General features: G+C 35.9%; 1 protein-coding gene and 1 non-coding gene across 4 annotated transcripts; one reads left to right on the top strand and one right to left on the bottom strand.

The window, feature by feature from the left end:
- Positions 1-587: 587 nt before the first annotated feature.
- On the bottom strand, positions 588-15,242 carry LOC122317967 (villin-4). 3 transcript variants are annotated; one of them, XM_043135065.1, is made up of 25 exons: positions 14,893-15,242; positions 14,477-14,602; positions 12,735-12,832; positions 12,377-12,476; positions 9,674-9,742; positions 9,348-9,584; positions 9,053-9,230; positions 8,833-8,965; positions 8,248-8,410; positions 7,949-8,096; positions 7,675-7,775; positions 6,669-6,824; positions 5,775-5,843; positions 5,599-5,667; positions 5,335-5,472; positions 5,047-5,175; positions 4,637-4,784; positions 4,503-4,513; positions 3,875-4,015; positions 3,499-3,624; positions 3,353-3,418; positions 1,653-1,980; positions 1,348-1,550; positions 1,096-1,262; positions 588-981 (listed from the first exon to the last, which is right to left on the bottom strand). In XM_043135065.1, exons 3-24 carry the CDS (start codon positions 12,788-12,790, stop codon positions 1,149-1,151), a joined length of 2,883 nt encoding a protein of 960 aa, XP_042990999.1. In that variant the 5' UTR covers positions 12,791-12,832; positions 14,477-14,602; positions 14,893-15,242; the 3' UTR covers positions 588-981; positions 1,096-1,148. The 3 variants fall into 3 exon arrangements, with proteins under 3 accessions (XP_042990999.1, XP_042990998.1, XP_042991000.1); XM_043135064.1 differs by lacking the exon at positions 14,477-14,602; XM_043135066.1 differs by lacking the exon at positions 14,893-15,242 and having other exon boundaries at positions 14,477-14,619.
- LOC122274894 lies at positions 11,615-11,721 on the top strand. The gene has a single exon (XR_006228432.1). It is a non-coding gene; the product is annotated as a U6 spliceosomal RNA (small nuclear RNA).
- Positions 15,243-15,387: the final 145 nt, after the last annotated feature.

Here is a 15,387-nt window from a genome sequence, read left to right as displayed (position 1 = left end):
TATATTTTAATATTTTATAAAGCTTATGTGCTCATTTTAAAATGAAACCTCCTAATTTTTATTTTTATTTTTTATTTTTTTTAGCACCAGTTGTCCAAGAACAACGTCCCAACTTTAGTGTGTGATGATGTCTAGCTATATACCGTAATGGGAGTAATTTACGGAAAGCTCAGTTATTGGATTATGAGCATGACACAGAATATCACCTATTCTGATATGGCCGAAAACACAAGAACGCAGCTCTAAAAAAGCACCTGTCAGCAAGAGATGGCCATTAATATAATTCAAAACGAAATCCAGACTCATCAACATGTGTTGAGCCAACTCCATTGAATTCTTAATTAGCATCCTTTGTATGTCAAAATCATATAGAAAATGAAATTGACTACAGGTAAAAGAGTTTGTACAACTACACATACGACAAAATATTCAATCTTCTGGTGGTAAAGCTTTGATGTACAGAGAAAAAAAAAAAAAAGAGCCACGAGCTAAAAGGATAAGATTTAAATGTAGAAATAATATATTGGTTTTCTATTTTTTTTTTCTTTTTTTTTGGGGGGGGGGGGGGGGGGGTTTGTTCCCTAACAAGAAGACAAAAATCACACTTTATTGTCAAAACAAATAAACAAGTATACTGGTTTTTTATACTCTGCTGCACACACTTCCATCCTCAGCTACCAATACAACCTAAGTAGACTGCATTCATTGCTCTATCGAAATAAATTTTGAATCGACAACAATGAAAACGAAGAAGAAAAACAAAAATGCAAACTCACAACAAACCTGTGACCAAAAAGAATACCAAGCAGCTAACTCAACAAAGAAACTAAAATAGATATTCAAACCACCAGAAAGGGGGAAAAGAGGTGTAGTGAAAATCTCTGATTCTGTCCATCCTCCATTGAAACAAGCTTCTTGGGAGCAGAAGCAGCTAAAAATGCACTGATGCTGTCCCTTTCACTCCTGAGATTGTGTTCCCCACTGCACAAAATAAAACAGCTTCGCACTTAGAATGTCTAGTGAGTTATAAAAAGGGCATAGAAAGTAAGATTATCACAAGAACATGTGAAGATTTGCAAGCAAGGTTTCATCCACCTGCAACCTAAAACTGCAGGGAGCCGAAGAAAAAATCAGGGGATAAAGGAGACTCAGAATAATTGAAGGGCCATCTTGAGCTTGTTCTGTTTCCACTTGGGCAACTTGAAAAAAACAACCTTTGTCATCCCAAATTTCTCCCTGAATTCGGTAGAAGACAGATACGTCTGCATGTGAATTAAAAGAACTCAGAACTGAGATGAGAATGACAGAATGTAGATACGATGATATAAATCAATATCAATTATTTACCTCTCGCTTGGTCACATCAATCTCGGTAATAGGATCTGATGACGTTATTTTAAGGCGTTCGTAAGGGTATACTGGGAGACCTTCCTCATCTTCAACTTCACCCTCTTTCACATCCTCCTGTATGGTCAGCGATTCTAATTTTCTGCTTATAGAGTTCTCCTTATCATTTGCCTCTGGTTTTTGTTTGGGGGTCACTGGGCTCACTTCACCAAGGAAAAAAAAAAGTACATCAAATTTAAGCAACTTCTAAGGTTAAAGGTGTATTAGTAACAACTTTTGCTTTCAAGAAACTAAAAAATGCATACCCTTAAGAGATCGAGGAATGATAGCTTCTCGTGCTGGTGGAGGCTGTTCAAAAGTGGCACTTAGTGTTGCAATACCTGAGGGTTTGGAAGCCAGATTTCCCGAATCTGGGGTTACAGATCTTGGGTAGAGCTTTCTTGCTACAGGGGGTGGAGTAGAAAGGTTTCTGGCATTAGGGTTCTCAAAATTAGCTGCTAGTGCATTGAAAGCTGGAGACCTGCCCCTTACTCGAACTCGGTCAGGGCTAAAAGACATACTTCTGGAACGCTGTGATTTTTCTGGAACGCTAGACCTTCCTCCATAAGATACTGGTGTTCTCCGTTTGGGTTTCTAAGTGTGCATCATATCTCATCAGTAAGTTAAGGTCAAAAGGAACGGTGTCAACAAGAACCCAGATATCTCATGAGATGGTTCAATGTCTAGTTCCTATGTTGTATTACCTTGACATGTATTACCGAAGTTTTCCAGCATGATACAAAGACTGTAACTAAAGTATTAATTAACTGATTAGTGCGTTAAGCTGACATATTTATCAGTTATACAAGCGTAGAAAGTGTCTAGTGTGTTATCTTTCAACAAGAAAAAAATGAATTTTAGCTTTCATGACCTTATATATTGGCCTCCAGACCTTCCTAAAATACTAAACTCTGTTAACTAATCAGTTCTCTCTGGAAAAAAAAAAAAAATCATAAACCAATTAATATTTTTTGTTTATGAATAAAAATTAATCCCGCTTGTATACGCTATCTTATGAACTTATTAACTTCGTTTGAAGTTTCTCAATCTGACATTATAAGAAAGTTGAATAAAACGTAAAGCACAACTTTTTTTGAGGCTTCATGCAAAATTGTGGTGTCGTACCACAGATTTATTACGGAAAGGAATCCCATAGTTTCTGATTTCCTAATAATAGCAGGTAATTCTCAGGCTTGGTTAAAGATTTGACTATCACACTGGCAAAACAGATATAGTCACTTGTATACGTCTTGTGTACTTGGGCTATACATATTTTCATTTCTATTAATAAAATGTCTTTTACCTACACAAAAAAATAAAAATAAAAACAGTTATAGCTTTGATCAACATGGTAATTGAAGAAGTACCTAGATGTGGTCACTAACCTTTGTATCAAGCTTTTGCCTTCTTTTGATAATATAATTTATTTTACTTATCAAAAAAAAAAAAAAACATGGTAATTGAAGAAGTTGTTTCCATCTATAGTTCTTAGTTGTTGTTAGGTTTTTTCTTCGTATATTTCCTGTATGGCTATGCTTCTTTTTATTAATAAAATTTTAACTTTGAAAAAAAAAAAACCATGAAAATTCAAGAAGTACCTTAGACTTTTTAATACTCTAAAAAAACTTACTGAAATCCAGAAGAAAACAAAGCAATAATGCAAGTGCAGCAAAATAATAAATTACTGTCTAGTCCAAAATTGCTGAAAGCAAAATACACCTTAATGCATCTTTATGTGGTAGTATAATGAATGCACCATGTTATAATAAATGGAATGCCTTCAATCCCACATATTATTAGGTAACACTTGCTGAAGTTAGACAGACAAACATGCCAATCAATATGACAGATGAGATCAGCATAGGATGACAGAGAATCCCAGGAACATAATGTAAATGAACTCGTAAGCAGTTGCTCAAGATCAAGATCAAAGAAAAGTTAAAGCGAGTGAAAAGATTTAACTTACATCAACAGTTGGAGTACCCCCACTTTTTACCAAGGTAAGCTTCCTTTGGAATGAGTTCCCAAGCATCTATGCCCAAATGAAGAGACTTTTACGAACATTATAGTCATAATTAGTAACAGTTTCACAATAATTACAAAGTCACTTACAGCAGATTTTGCAGAGTCCCATTCAAATAACCGTGTGAAGAAAGGCGGCTCACTCCCTTCCATGACAATATATATCGGAGCTTCACGAGATAACTTTTCTAGAAGAAAATCATGCTCAAGAAAACTCTGTTGAAAGTGAGAAGCAAAAGTTAAGAACATGCAATGAAAGTTTCTATGATTCTGGAAAAAAACCATGTTGAATTTAACTGATATTCAAATACTTAAATGAGCAGTTGGGTGTCAGTTAGCTCAGAAGTAAAGTCTTTTATCATACATGGAACCTACTGCAGAATCCCATCTAAATCAGATGCGGTAGGGTTTAAGAAAAGGAAGAGAACTACCTCATTACACTTTGTAAAAGCCATACGAGTCTCACCTCCCCAATAGTTAAAGCTTGCGCTCTATTCTTAGAGTCAACTTGTTGACCAACCCAGACAAAGATCTCTGAGTGAATATCCAGAATGAATATATCTTCAGTCATCAAATCATCCTGAGTGAAGTTGTATATCTCTGTCACCTGCAAGAATGACTCAACTCAAACTCATGGTGCAAATTAAATTAGAATTTTAGAACTAATATAGCACGACTTTCAGGCAAAATGCCAGAACCCTATCCAAAGCACTTCTTACATGAACCCAAACTTAAGTGGTACCAGTACTGAGTGATAACATTCACAGTATGACTTTCGTTTAAATAGGGTTTTATACACCATGAAGGTGAACAACATCATATATCTTATCATATTGGTTTCATAACACTTTTTTCTAATTAGTTTCATAAATATTCTCATATGAGAATACATAACTCAGTAAACTATAGAGCATCTAACCAGGATGAGCTAAACTAAAACAAAGCATAGAAACACATGGAACGTAAACAAAAGAAAGTACTTACTAAAATGCCAGCATTTTTCATTACAAGCATCATAACTGAATGAATTTGAAGATCATACAAAGATAATCAGAGTACAAGAATAAAAATGATAGGCTATAAGATATACACACCTTCAAGTTTCCTGCAGATCCATGCACAATTTAAACCATGGAAAAGAAAAGGTCAATTTTAATTTGAACCAAGCGGATACAAAATAGGAGAAAATATATAAATGTTACCACCCAACATTTTTAATTGTCCATACCTTTTGAGAAATTGCAAGCAAATAGGTGAGGATCACTTTCAGCATCCCTGACAATCTTTTGGCTGGGGTATTCAGATTTCCCTCCCAACAAAGCCCAAAACTGGTCAGATTCGGCACCTTCCTTTTGGGTTTTGGACTGTACATTTGGCTGTAGACAATGAATAAGCATATGAGCAGAAGACAGACATAATGAAATCCTGATGCACAGAACAAATATAGCAGCAGCCAGATGTTCAGATGAATTTGCAGCCATATTGTCAAGAAAGTAATTCACCACGTCAATAAGACTCAAAGATATATAAAATTCATCTAGCCATCCCCAGTAGTGCCTCTGTTCAAAAGGGAAAGAATCTATAGATGCTGATTCATTTTCCTTTTATTATGGAGGAGTAAAACAAACACAATCAGACCTTTATCAGATCAAGCTGCCTCTCAACCAGCTCCTGGTTATCTGATGTTGTGAGGTTTCCAGACCATGTAAAGACGGCTGAGTCACTATGTAAAATATAACAGTAGGAAGAATTCAAAGATGATGCAGCCTGATTCAAGAAAAGAGAGAACCAAATGAAAAGGTAAAATTATTTTAACATAGAGGACAGGTGTATGCCAACCAAAGATGGGGGAAAGCCAACAAATATCTAAAAGATATAATCAGTTTAACCAATAGAAAAAAAAAAAAAAATCAGAAAAAGACATACTGCTTCAACTTGTATTGCTTGCATATTATCAGGTCCAGTGCCCTGGACACGAAACAACGCAATACCATCCTCTTTATATGTATCATCTGGAATTCCCTTCTCCACAATGCAATTTTTGAATCCATCACTTAGACCGCCCTGTTAATTTCATATAAGTTGACTTGGCAGTCATTTGAATTTTTACCTAGTAGTATTTTGGAAAAAAAGAAGACAACGGGTTTATTAATTTAAGTTCCTTCCACTGTATCTCAGAATTCTACAAACCTTGAGAACAATAAAGCTCTGGAAGATTGAATAGAACTGAATGGGCTCATTTCCCTCGTAGATGAGAGCCTAGCAATAAATAATGAATGCCATGTGTTAGGCATATGAAAGCAATAAAGAAAATAATTTTGTTGATCAAACAACGGTAGTTACAACTCACAAGTGAAAAAAACAACCTGACAAGGAAAGAACTTCAATGATTCAACCATCTTGCTTGCCAGTGAAGTAGCTGAAGCCCTTTCACCCTATTTCCAGAAGCAAATACAAAACAAGTAAAAAACTAGTGGGCTGATAATTGCAGTAGGGTAGCCAAAACCATTCTTCCATTGCAGTAGTGTAGCCAAAACCATTCTTCCATTGCAGTAGTGTAGCCAAAATCATTCTTCCATTTTTGTGTGATTATGCAAAAAGATATTCATTCAAACACAAAATAGTTATATACCAAAACAGAAAACTATAGCTTCTGGTCTCCAGAGCCCAGACTGCAAGCAAAGCAGTCTGTGTCAATAAGTCAGTACACATGCTTGATTAAATTAAGAGGATTTCTTTAAGAAGACTTAATTTATGACGTTCAAATAAAGGACCTATTTTAACATGAAACTTAACCATCCGAATGTATCGACACCAAATTAAATAAAATCATTTCCCATCTCAGGTCACAATCAATCTTAAAACTGATATGAGATTCTCTCTTATTATTTGTCACCAATCAGTACAACTCATTAGGTATACAAAGCTTTTAAAAATGCTGTTAAGGAATGTGTTGATGTAAATAGGGTAAAATTAAAATTTATCAATCAAATCACAGTTGCACAACATGCATATTCATCAAGCATATAAACCAATGCAGGGAAAGAAAGTAGAACTAAACAATAGTCAGTAAAATAGGCTATCATAGATGCCATGTACTCTTCCAATAAAAAACAATGAAGCTGAGTTATTTCCCATTCTTAGCCATATGACCTTCAAGGTCCCCAGGCCTTTCTTATCAAAATGTTTGCAAGGCTATAAATGCTCTAACATGGTATTAAACTAGAAAAGTAATCACAAAATGCAAAAAACATTTTCACCTCAACGCTCTGCTTTCCAAACCATGTTCCAATAAGGTATTCTTCCTTATCTTCTCCTGGATATGAATACTGAAAGATATAGCAATCTCCACTGTAAAACTTTGATTGATCAGAAGCTGGAAGTAGAATCTTTTCCTCGCCATTCACACGCCAAACCTGTGCAACCAGGATTGAGAAGCCATCAGCAACAGAACTATAATTCGAAGTACAATTTTTTTTTTTTTTTTAGATTAGCAGCGGGTGTTTGGGAACGTCCCGACTAATACCAGGCGTGCACAGGCCCTCAGCAAGAAGTTTCCTGCAAGTACACATCAGGTAATTCAAGGGAAAAATCCCCTAGTCCGATGGACCCAAGAGATTGTTTGTGCCCAAGGGGATTTGAACCTTGGGCACAAACAAATTGACTCATGGTTTATAAACATGCAACAGTGTTTCCCCAACAGAAGGAGCATGGAGATGGTAGGACCTCTCATATGATTCATTCCGCCAATTCCTAGGAATCATCTCAGTAGTTTCAGCTAAATAACAATTGCAGTCATTCAAAAACCTAAAAGAATCAATATTTCTCACAGAGCCTTTCTCCCTTTCTTACATTTCTGATCAATCTTTCTCTCGTTTTTTTTTGTTCTTTTTTTTTGCCCCCGCACCCCCCAAGTTTCCCAATACATTTTACAAGTCGTCCGGTAATTTGAATTGTATTTCCTAAAATCCAAAGTTCCTGTTTCGGAGATCACATGTATCTCACTGACCACATTCCTGCCACCATTTCCCCATGCCTTTTTGGCATCTGCTTCCATTCAGGTACACACAGAGATTAAGCAGGAAGTATTTTGGAGTTTCCAGGTAAGTGGTACATCTAGCAAAACTCTTGTCCAAAACCCACTTTCAGAAGACAAACTCTAGTTTTAGTTGGCTATTAAGGAGAAAAAAATCCTCCATTTTCAAGATCCTGACTTAACAGCTAGTCTGGTGAACTAAAATATGAATACAGATATCAATACAGCACCTGTAGATTCCCCGTGCAGTCAATGTATGGCTGAGGTTCTTCCTTAACTGGATCAGATTTTAACAGACCCTTCACGTTAACACCTTGGCGCTTTAGCAGTGCTACAGAATCATCGAGAAGGAACCAAAATAAAAATTTTATATGAAAAATGACAAATGCTAGGCTGCTAGCCTGCTGTTGATAATGATGATGATAGTGATTTTTTTTTTTTTGGTGGGTAAAGATAAACTATCACAAAGGAAAAAATCATCCAGAAAATATTTTAATCACTTACCTGCAACTTTGCCCCTACCATCCTCTGACACAGCTACGTCAGCTGTCTGAGGCCATGAATCAAACTTGGAGCGGAACATCACTGTCTCAAATCCCTCGATTACACGAATGATGTGAGATTTAGGTCGATTGGGGCCATGGACTAACTCCTGTTTGGTGAGATCAATAAGATCAGTAATAGTATGAGTGCCATTGAATATTATCATCAAAGTGCCTAACTTATATTGGATTAAAAATAATAATAAAAAAACTATTGAAAAAAAAAATGAAAAAAAAAAAGGTAAAGGCAATGAGCACTACTTCTGCAGCTCCACTTGCACTCTTTCTATCATCAAGAGAGGTACTTCTCCCCATCCATACAAACACTTCTATCCCACAATCAAGTAAGTAGCATTTATTTGTGTCTAGCAAGTCCCTTGTCAAAGAATCAGCCTCAATAGGTTTTGCCTTCCCCTTCTCAATGCTTCAAAGGAAAATATATATCTGTTAGCACTATAACATAATTGTACCCCACAATAAATTATGATCAATGAAAAATTCATTGGACTTACATATTTCAAAAAATCATCGAAATAATTGAACTAGTCAATTTTTTTCTCATTTTCTTACTAAAAACCTCAGAAAAGTTTTGAAAATCCTAAATCATAACAAAACAAATACAAAAATAATGACACTTATAATAATGTGAAACAGTGAAAGTAAGAATGCAACGCAGATGATCTAAACCAAATATATATATATATAAATAGAATATACCTGCATATGTATATCTACCCATTTCCAAAATAACGTGTTGGTCAATGGAGAAATAACAGGATGTGGAGATCAGTAGGATGAGATCCTTGGGATATCATCACAAATAAAAGAAACAAAACATCATATTACCTGTGTAGCTTAGTAGGATGTGAATCAACAGTATTGTCCTCATCGCTAGCTGCTTTCCTAGGAAGTGGAGCAAAGCCACCAAAGAAACTCCAAAATTCTCCAGTTTCAGCATCAGCCATCAACTTTCCATCCTCTACATGGAAAGGTAAGTGCATTGACTCAAAAAGGTGATATTAGTTAATAATCATCTTTGAGCTACTGAATATAGCAGTCCACTTACCAATTGCAGCTATCTCACATTTCCCATCATGATTTGTATCTTTAATGTACTGAACAACTTCTAATGCTTTAGCCCTCTCTTGAATGGATGAGTTGGAACCATTAAATTGGAAAATTTTTGACTTGGTATCCAGAATATAAATGTCATCATGGTTGAGAGAAGATCGAGCAAAAGGAACCTGTCACCAACAATAACAAATCAACAATGAGAGAAGATAAGTCATGCTTTTATTCCCCCCCCCCCCCCCCCCCCCCAAAAAAAAAAACAAAACAGAGAGGTTTGTCCATAGACTTGCCTCTTTTACATGGACAACATGTTTTCCTTTACAGACAAACAAGCGTGTCTTGTGCTCTTCAGCCTCAGCATGCTTGAATCCTGATGAAACCCCACCTTCTTGAGGTATGATACATGGTTTAAAATAGGATAGGAACTTTTCAGTTTCATGACCCTGTACTTCACGATACTGAACGGCACGTCCTCCAAGAGCTGCATCAAGTTCGACTGTCTTGATCGCTGCCACACCAGCTTCATCCTGTTTGAACAAAGTTGTGCTCATGAGTTGTAATTTTCATCCTTAATATAGAATTGGACATAAACCACATTTACATGCCAATCACTAACCTGAGAGGTATCTTTACCAAGCCAATAATGGATGTCATGGCGCAAAGCACCACTTTTTAAGGCAATTGTCTGCAAGCAGTTTCAGAAGCAAACAACTTAATTAGCAAATGCACATATCAATATGATGCTGTAAGGCATCACTTTTTAAGGTGGTTGTCTGCAGATAAGTATAACAGTAACAGATCAAAGTACATAATATGATTCTCAGGCAGCTATTAGAAAAATGAACTTTTAAGCACCTATCTACAAAAGTATTTCAGATATACGGGACTTACATCATGAAAACAAAGATGAAAAACTGCAGTCAAAGTTTAAATTAGTATACAGCTATTCAAACAATCAGGAATGATGCTCTTACTCCCAATATTCACGGAAAGCCAAGTTAGTTCCAATAAAAAAAGATGGAAGCGCAACATACTGTTTTGATTCCTAGGATTCATTGGATTGCAATAGAATTAGATCCATATAACCTGTATTCTGTGCTGGTATTGGGCAAAGGCACAGACGAAAACTAGAATTATCAAATCAACAAATATAGTGATATGAGTACCTAGGTCAATAGTGGTATAACTTAATTGTTAATAATATGGTTTTACACAGAGTTACTAAAACCAGATCAGTCCGCTAGGTTGGACCAGTGAACTGGAAATGGGTGCCTTGACCAGTCCAGGTTGATAATAAAATCTGTTGTGTATGACTCAGTAAAACTCGATGGGATTTTTCATTTCATGTTTAATCAGACAGGTTTGTACTGTTAAGAGTTTCTTTTTTGTTCTATGTATTTCGTAGTACAAACCTATTTAATGTCAAATATTTATTCTAAAATATATTGGCAATTTGATCCTTTATCAGAGGGAGAAAAACTATACTAGGGATTACATCTTTCCATGATTCATTCATAATTCTGATTTATGTAAAATAATTACGGAGAAAAATTATAAAACTTGAAATGTTTGGAATTACTTCCATATCAAATTGTTTGACCTCATGACAGTCTTCATTAAATAAATATGTTTATCTTTCTATGACTTTCTTGCTAGGTACATATAATTTCTTTTCTGTATCTCTTGATCCATTCCTTTAATGATCCAAATCCAGTGTTCTCTATTACCTACTTCTGCCCATGCTTTTCTAGACACCGACTTTATACTATCTCTATATCGTAATTTAAATATTTGGTGAGCTCCTTTAGTTTATCTTGCATAAAATGAGCTCAAAAATTAATATCATACAAAGCATGCATTATATATTAATTTTTTCTCATTTTATGCACATTACAAACGTTTTACGCTTTGTATATTGATTTTTGAGTTTTTCCAATGTTTCAAAACAGGATAACTTTTTTAGTTAATATTTCAATGACCTTGCAGTTCAACTGTTAACCCAATTGATGGAACAACATCATGAACAGGCAAAATGTAGTAGTTTAACCAACTCTATAAGGAAATGCAAAAGAATATTCATTCTAACCAATTCAGAAACCTTTAATATTGGGCATCATCTGATGTGACGCCCCAATGGAAGGCCCAAACCACATGGCCTATACTCAAAAAGGACTAGTCAATGATACAATTGGAGCCCCATTGGAACCTTATAAAGAGCAAGAACTTCTCATTCCCAAACAATGTAGGATCTCATACACCACCTACATTCAATCATCATATCAGGATATCACAATCTACCCCCCTTAAATTCCTAACGTCCTCGTCGGCCTGTTTGTTGTAGGTGACATGGCTCAAGTCCCACATTTCTGGTTGGGATAGACTTTGATACCATTTGTAACGTCCCAATGGAATGCCCAAACCATATAACCTATACTCCAAAAGAACTAGTTAATGATACAATTGGAGCCCCATTAGAACCTCATAAAGAGCAAGAACTTCTCATTCCCAATCAATGTGGGATCCCATACACCACCTATTCTCAATCTTATCATATGGAGTATCACAATTTCGGGGACATCCAATAAATTAGAACGATATAGAGAAGATTAGCATGGCCCATGCGCAAGGATGACACGCACAACTCGAGAAATTGTATCAGAGTCTATCCCAACCAGAAATGTGGGACTTGAGTCATGCCACCTACAACAAACAGGCCCAACGAGGACATCGGGAATTTAAGGGGGGTAGATTGTTATACACCCATATGATAAGATTGAGGGTAGATGGTATATGAGATCTCATATTGCTTGAAAAGGAGAAGTTCTTACTCTTTATAAGGTTCCAATGGAGCTATTCATTTGTAACGCCTTAATGGAAGGCCCAAACCACATGGTCTATACTCCAAAAGGACTAGTCAATGATACAATTGGAGCCCCATTGGAACTTTATAAAGAGCAAGAACTTCTCATTCCCAAACAATATGGGATCTCATACACCACCTACCCTCAATCTTATCATATGGGGTATCACATCTGAGGATCATTGTACACAAAATCTATCATGAACTTCATCCAAAATACTAAGGACTATCCAGATTTAGCACATATTCCATAATATGCCCATTGCATGTTTTGTTTCAGCAGACCCAATTAAGGTTGTTCAGGTGAAGGATTGGGTCTAGCAACAAAATAAAGGAAGAAAGATTCTGGCCATCACATTAACAACTATAAGTGAGTGACAAATATTTTAAGTCACATTCAGATGATTATCTAATATAAATAAATACATACCAAATTCAGATCAGAACCAAATTGCTTACCTTCAAGATCACATAGGAATCCCCTGTAAAAAACTTTCCATAAGTAGACTTTGGCACAAGAACAGGAAGAAAGTTCTCAATGCGCCATATTTCGAGCCCACTATATATTGTCAAGGAGAATAACTGGGAACCTTCCTGGGAAAGAGATCGAATTCGAACCCATATCTAAGATAAAAAGCACAGACATAGCAGAAGAAGCAGCAGCAGAACCCGCAACATGTTTTTAGATTTTCATATGTTTACCCAAATTTACAACCTTAGTTTATTAGCGGTAGGGAAATTGTCAAGGAGAAGATTTTTATAAGTTCACCGAATCCTAAAACTGTGAAGACATTGAATATTCACAGATAAAGGATACGCCTTTTGTCCAGCTCCTTGGAAAGCTGGATCCAAATCTTTCATGGAAACAGACATTCTGTTTTTGCAGCTTTAACCAATTGATTTTCACCACTATGGCTTGAAGATAGAAACAGAAATAACCAGTAACATGAGTCTCAACTCAAAATAAAGAAGGGTAAATATAATTGAAATATTATTGAAGGAGACACAAATAACCAAAAACCTCTGGTAACCACTCACTCTCGCCAGCACAGAAAGCTCTTGCTAATACTCTTACAAAGAAAAGGTGAGCAAAATTATTGGCATCTATCAATTGTTAAAATGAGGCAGATATAAATCTCCAAAAAAAAGACAGTAAAATGGAAAAGCCAAAATCTAACCATGGATTTGGTCATTGCACATGTGATTTTTAACTTTTTTATGCCGGGAAAAAATTAAATAACAGTTCAGTTTTTGCCAGGTAGATAGTGCGTTTATAATAATAGTCTAACATCTATACAAGCCTGGTCACAACATTCTAGCATAATTACAGAGAAGTATGAGAGGTATACAGGCTCACCACAAATCTTTAACGAAAACTAAAGGAAAAACCTTCTATTTATGAAATTAAAATGGACTGCTATCCTATCATCATGATATATCCAATAATGTCCTCCATGAGAAATGTTTCCAATAATTTTTGGAATTTAGTTCAATTGTCTTCATTAGGTTAGAGAGCCTTTGCATCTAGGCTCTCTGTGTTTTCTTGATAATTCACAGGCATTTTGTTGTAGTGTTCATATTAGTCACCAATAAAAGTCTCTCATCACGATTGACCCGAAACTACAAAGTCCTCTCAAGACCGTTTCTCATCTCATATAACTCTTTTGATGTTGCAATTTAGACATATATCCGAGATGTCACCAATTCACCTTAAAAAACTAACCATGGTTTAGTTAGAATTTCTGATATTAACCCATGTATTATCATGTATTTCCAAAGAAGGCATAAAAGGCGAGATGACGGAAATTTGTTGAGCACCTCGAGAAAAGTAATTGGTGAAATTCTTGCCAAGAAATTGGAAAATCCAACATGTTTTTGAGTGACCTTGATATGCTTTCAATATCATTTCAGACTTTGGTCTCTCCATGGAGTGCTTACTTTCAAAAACAACTAGAAAGTGTTCGGCTCAGCTGAACGCACTATCACGACATTGATTCAAGAGTAATGCCAACTACCACTCGTGAACTGAGATAGCTGACTTATCCAAAAAAAGGAAGAGGAAAAAAAAAAAAAAACTTCTTCAGCTGATCTGAAATAAGCTAACAACCCAGCCGCCAACTGACTTGAAACTCATTATAAGTAGCCCATGGTTGTTATACATGTCAGCATGAAAGCATACACAGCTGTTCATCGCAAAGATATATGACTGCAAAAGTTTAAAAGGGAAGAAAAACAAAACTGGAACACTGTAGAGATATAAAAATGATGGTTACATATAAAAAGTTTTTATATGTATTATAACTGAAACAAGGAACTGCAACAGAGGAGGGGGACACCGAGTGTTTATGGAACTTGAAATTTATTTCAGAGGGATCTTTCTCCAACGGCTGGCTACTTGTAGCGTTCACTAAAAAACCAAATTATAGCAGTACGTCACCGTTTCCTCTATTAAACTGATTTTAGAAGCCCAACATTCTTACAAAAAAAAAAAAACATTCTTATGTAATGTTACGAATACCAAAATTCCGTGCTTAAAATAAAGAAGAAGAAGAAGAATACCAAAGTTCCGAACTTCGATACAATGTGGTTGACAAAGCACAACATTTCACATAAATTCGAACAGTTTGAGCTCAATCACGTCGCTAACTACGGTGTTGCTTGGGGAAAATCAGGCAACAGAACCCTCTATACGACCCAGATCAGTAAAATCCAATCATAACAGGCAAATCCATGAATCAGAACAAGCCAACACTAACAAGAAATCAAATAAAGCAAAAGACGTCAAATTTGCTAATTTCTATAACAATTAGTAAAGAAATAATAGAATTTTACACGTTCTAGCGTTCGATAGGGTTTAACTCCTTGAATTAAGGAAAAAAAAAATATCCAATTCACGAACTCAATAAGCATTTAAAGAAAAGTATGGGTAAAAAATCAAAGGCGAAAAAGAATACTAAATGTTGAGGCGAGGGTACCTGGAAATGAAGGGGGAAAACGGAACGAAGGAGAACCCAGATCCAATCTAACGAAGGATATTAAAAGAAAGCATCCCTATGAAAATTTTGGAGGACCAGACCAGCGGAAAAAGGCAGGGGGACGAGAAGAAGGAAAGTGAGAGAGAAAAAGAAAGTGGGGCTGAAGAAGAAGAATTTTAGAGGGTAAAAAAAAGGAAGAGAGAGAGAGAGGGGGGGGGTGAAATGGGTTGGAGTGAATGATGACGACGACGATGATTATGGAAGTGCCAATCGTGCTTATCACTAGCGGCAGCATGTCCCTCCCACCTTCACTTCGTTGCTCGTCAACTGATGATTTTCTGATCTCTTTTGTCTTCGGCTGTTTAATTTATTTTCATACGTGATACGTTGCCCAGGAAATAAAAAAACCATCTTTACATTTTTTTCTTCTTTATTTTTCCCTTTTCTTTGTGTATGGCAATGGATTCATTAATTCAATGATTTTAGTCTCCATCA

The sequence above is a fragment of the Carya illinoinensis genome, chromosome 8 (assembly GCF_018687715.1).
Source record: "Carya illinoinensis cultivar Pawnee chromosome 8, C.illinoinensisPawnee_v1, whole genome shotgun sequence".
In the NCBI taxonomy this organism is placed as follows: Eukaryota; Viridiplantae; Streptophyta; class Magnoliopsida; order Fagales; family Juglandaceae; genus Carya; species Carya illinoinensis.
This window is presented reverse-complemented; position numbering and strand designations above follow the sequence as displayed.

What these genes read in the sequence shown, in the direction of transcription:
- LOC122317967 (XM_043135065.1), bottom strand. Translation starts at nt 12,790, where the DNA reads ATGTCTGTTTCCATGAAAGATTTGGATCCAGCTTTCCAAGGAGCTGGA. An exon ending in TGGTAGGGGCAAAGTTGCAG is followed by an intron (nt 7,776 to 7,948) that starts GTAAGTGATTAA and finishes ATGATTCTGTAG; the next exon opens with CACTGCTAAAGCGCCAAGGT. An exon ending in GGGACTCTGCAAAATCTGCT is followed by an intron (nt 3,419 to 3,498) that starts GTAAGTGACTTT and finishes ATTTGGGCATAG; the next exon opens with ATGCTTGGGAACTCATTCCA.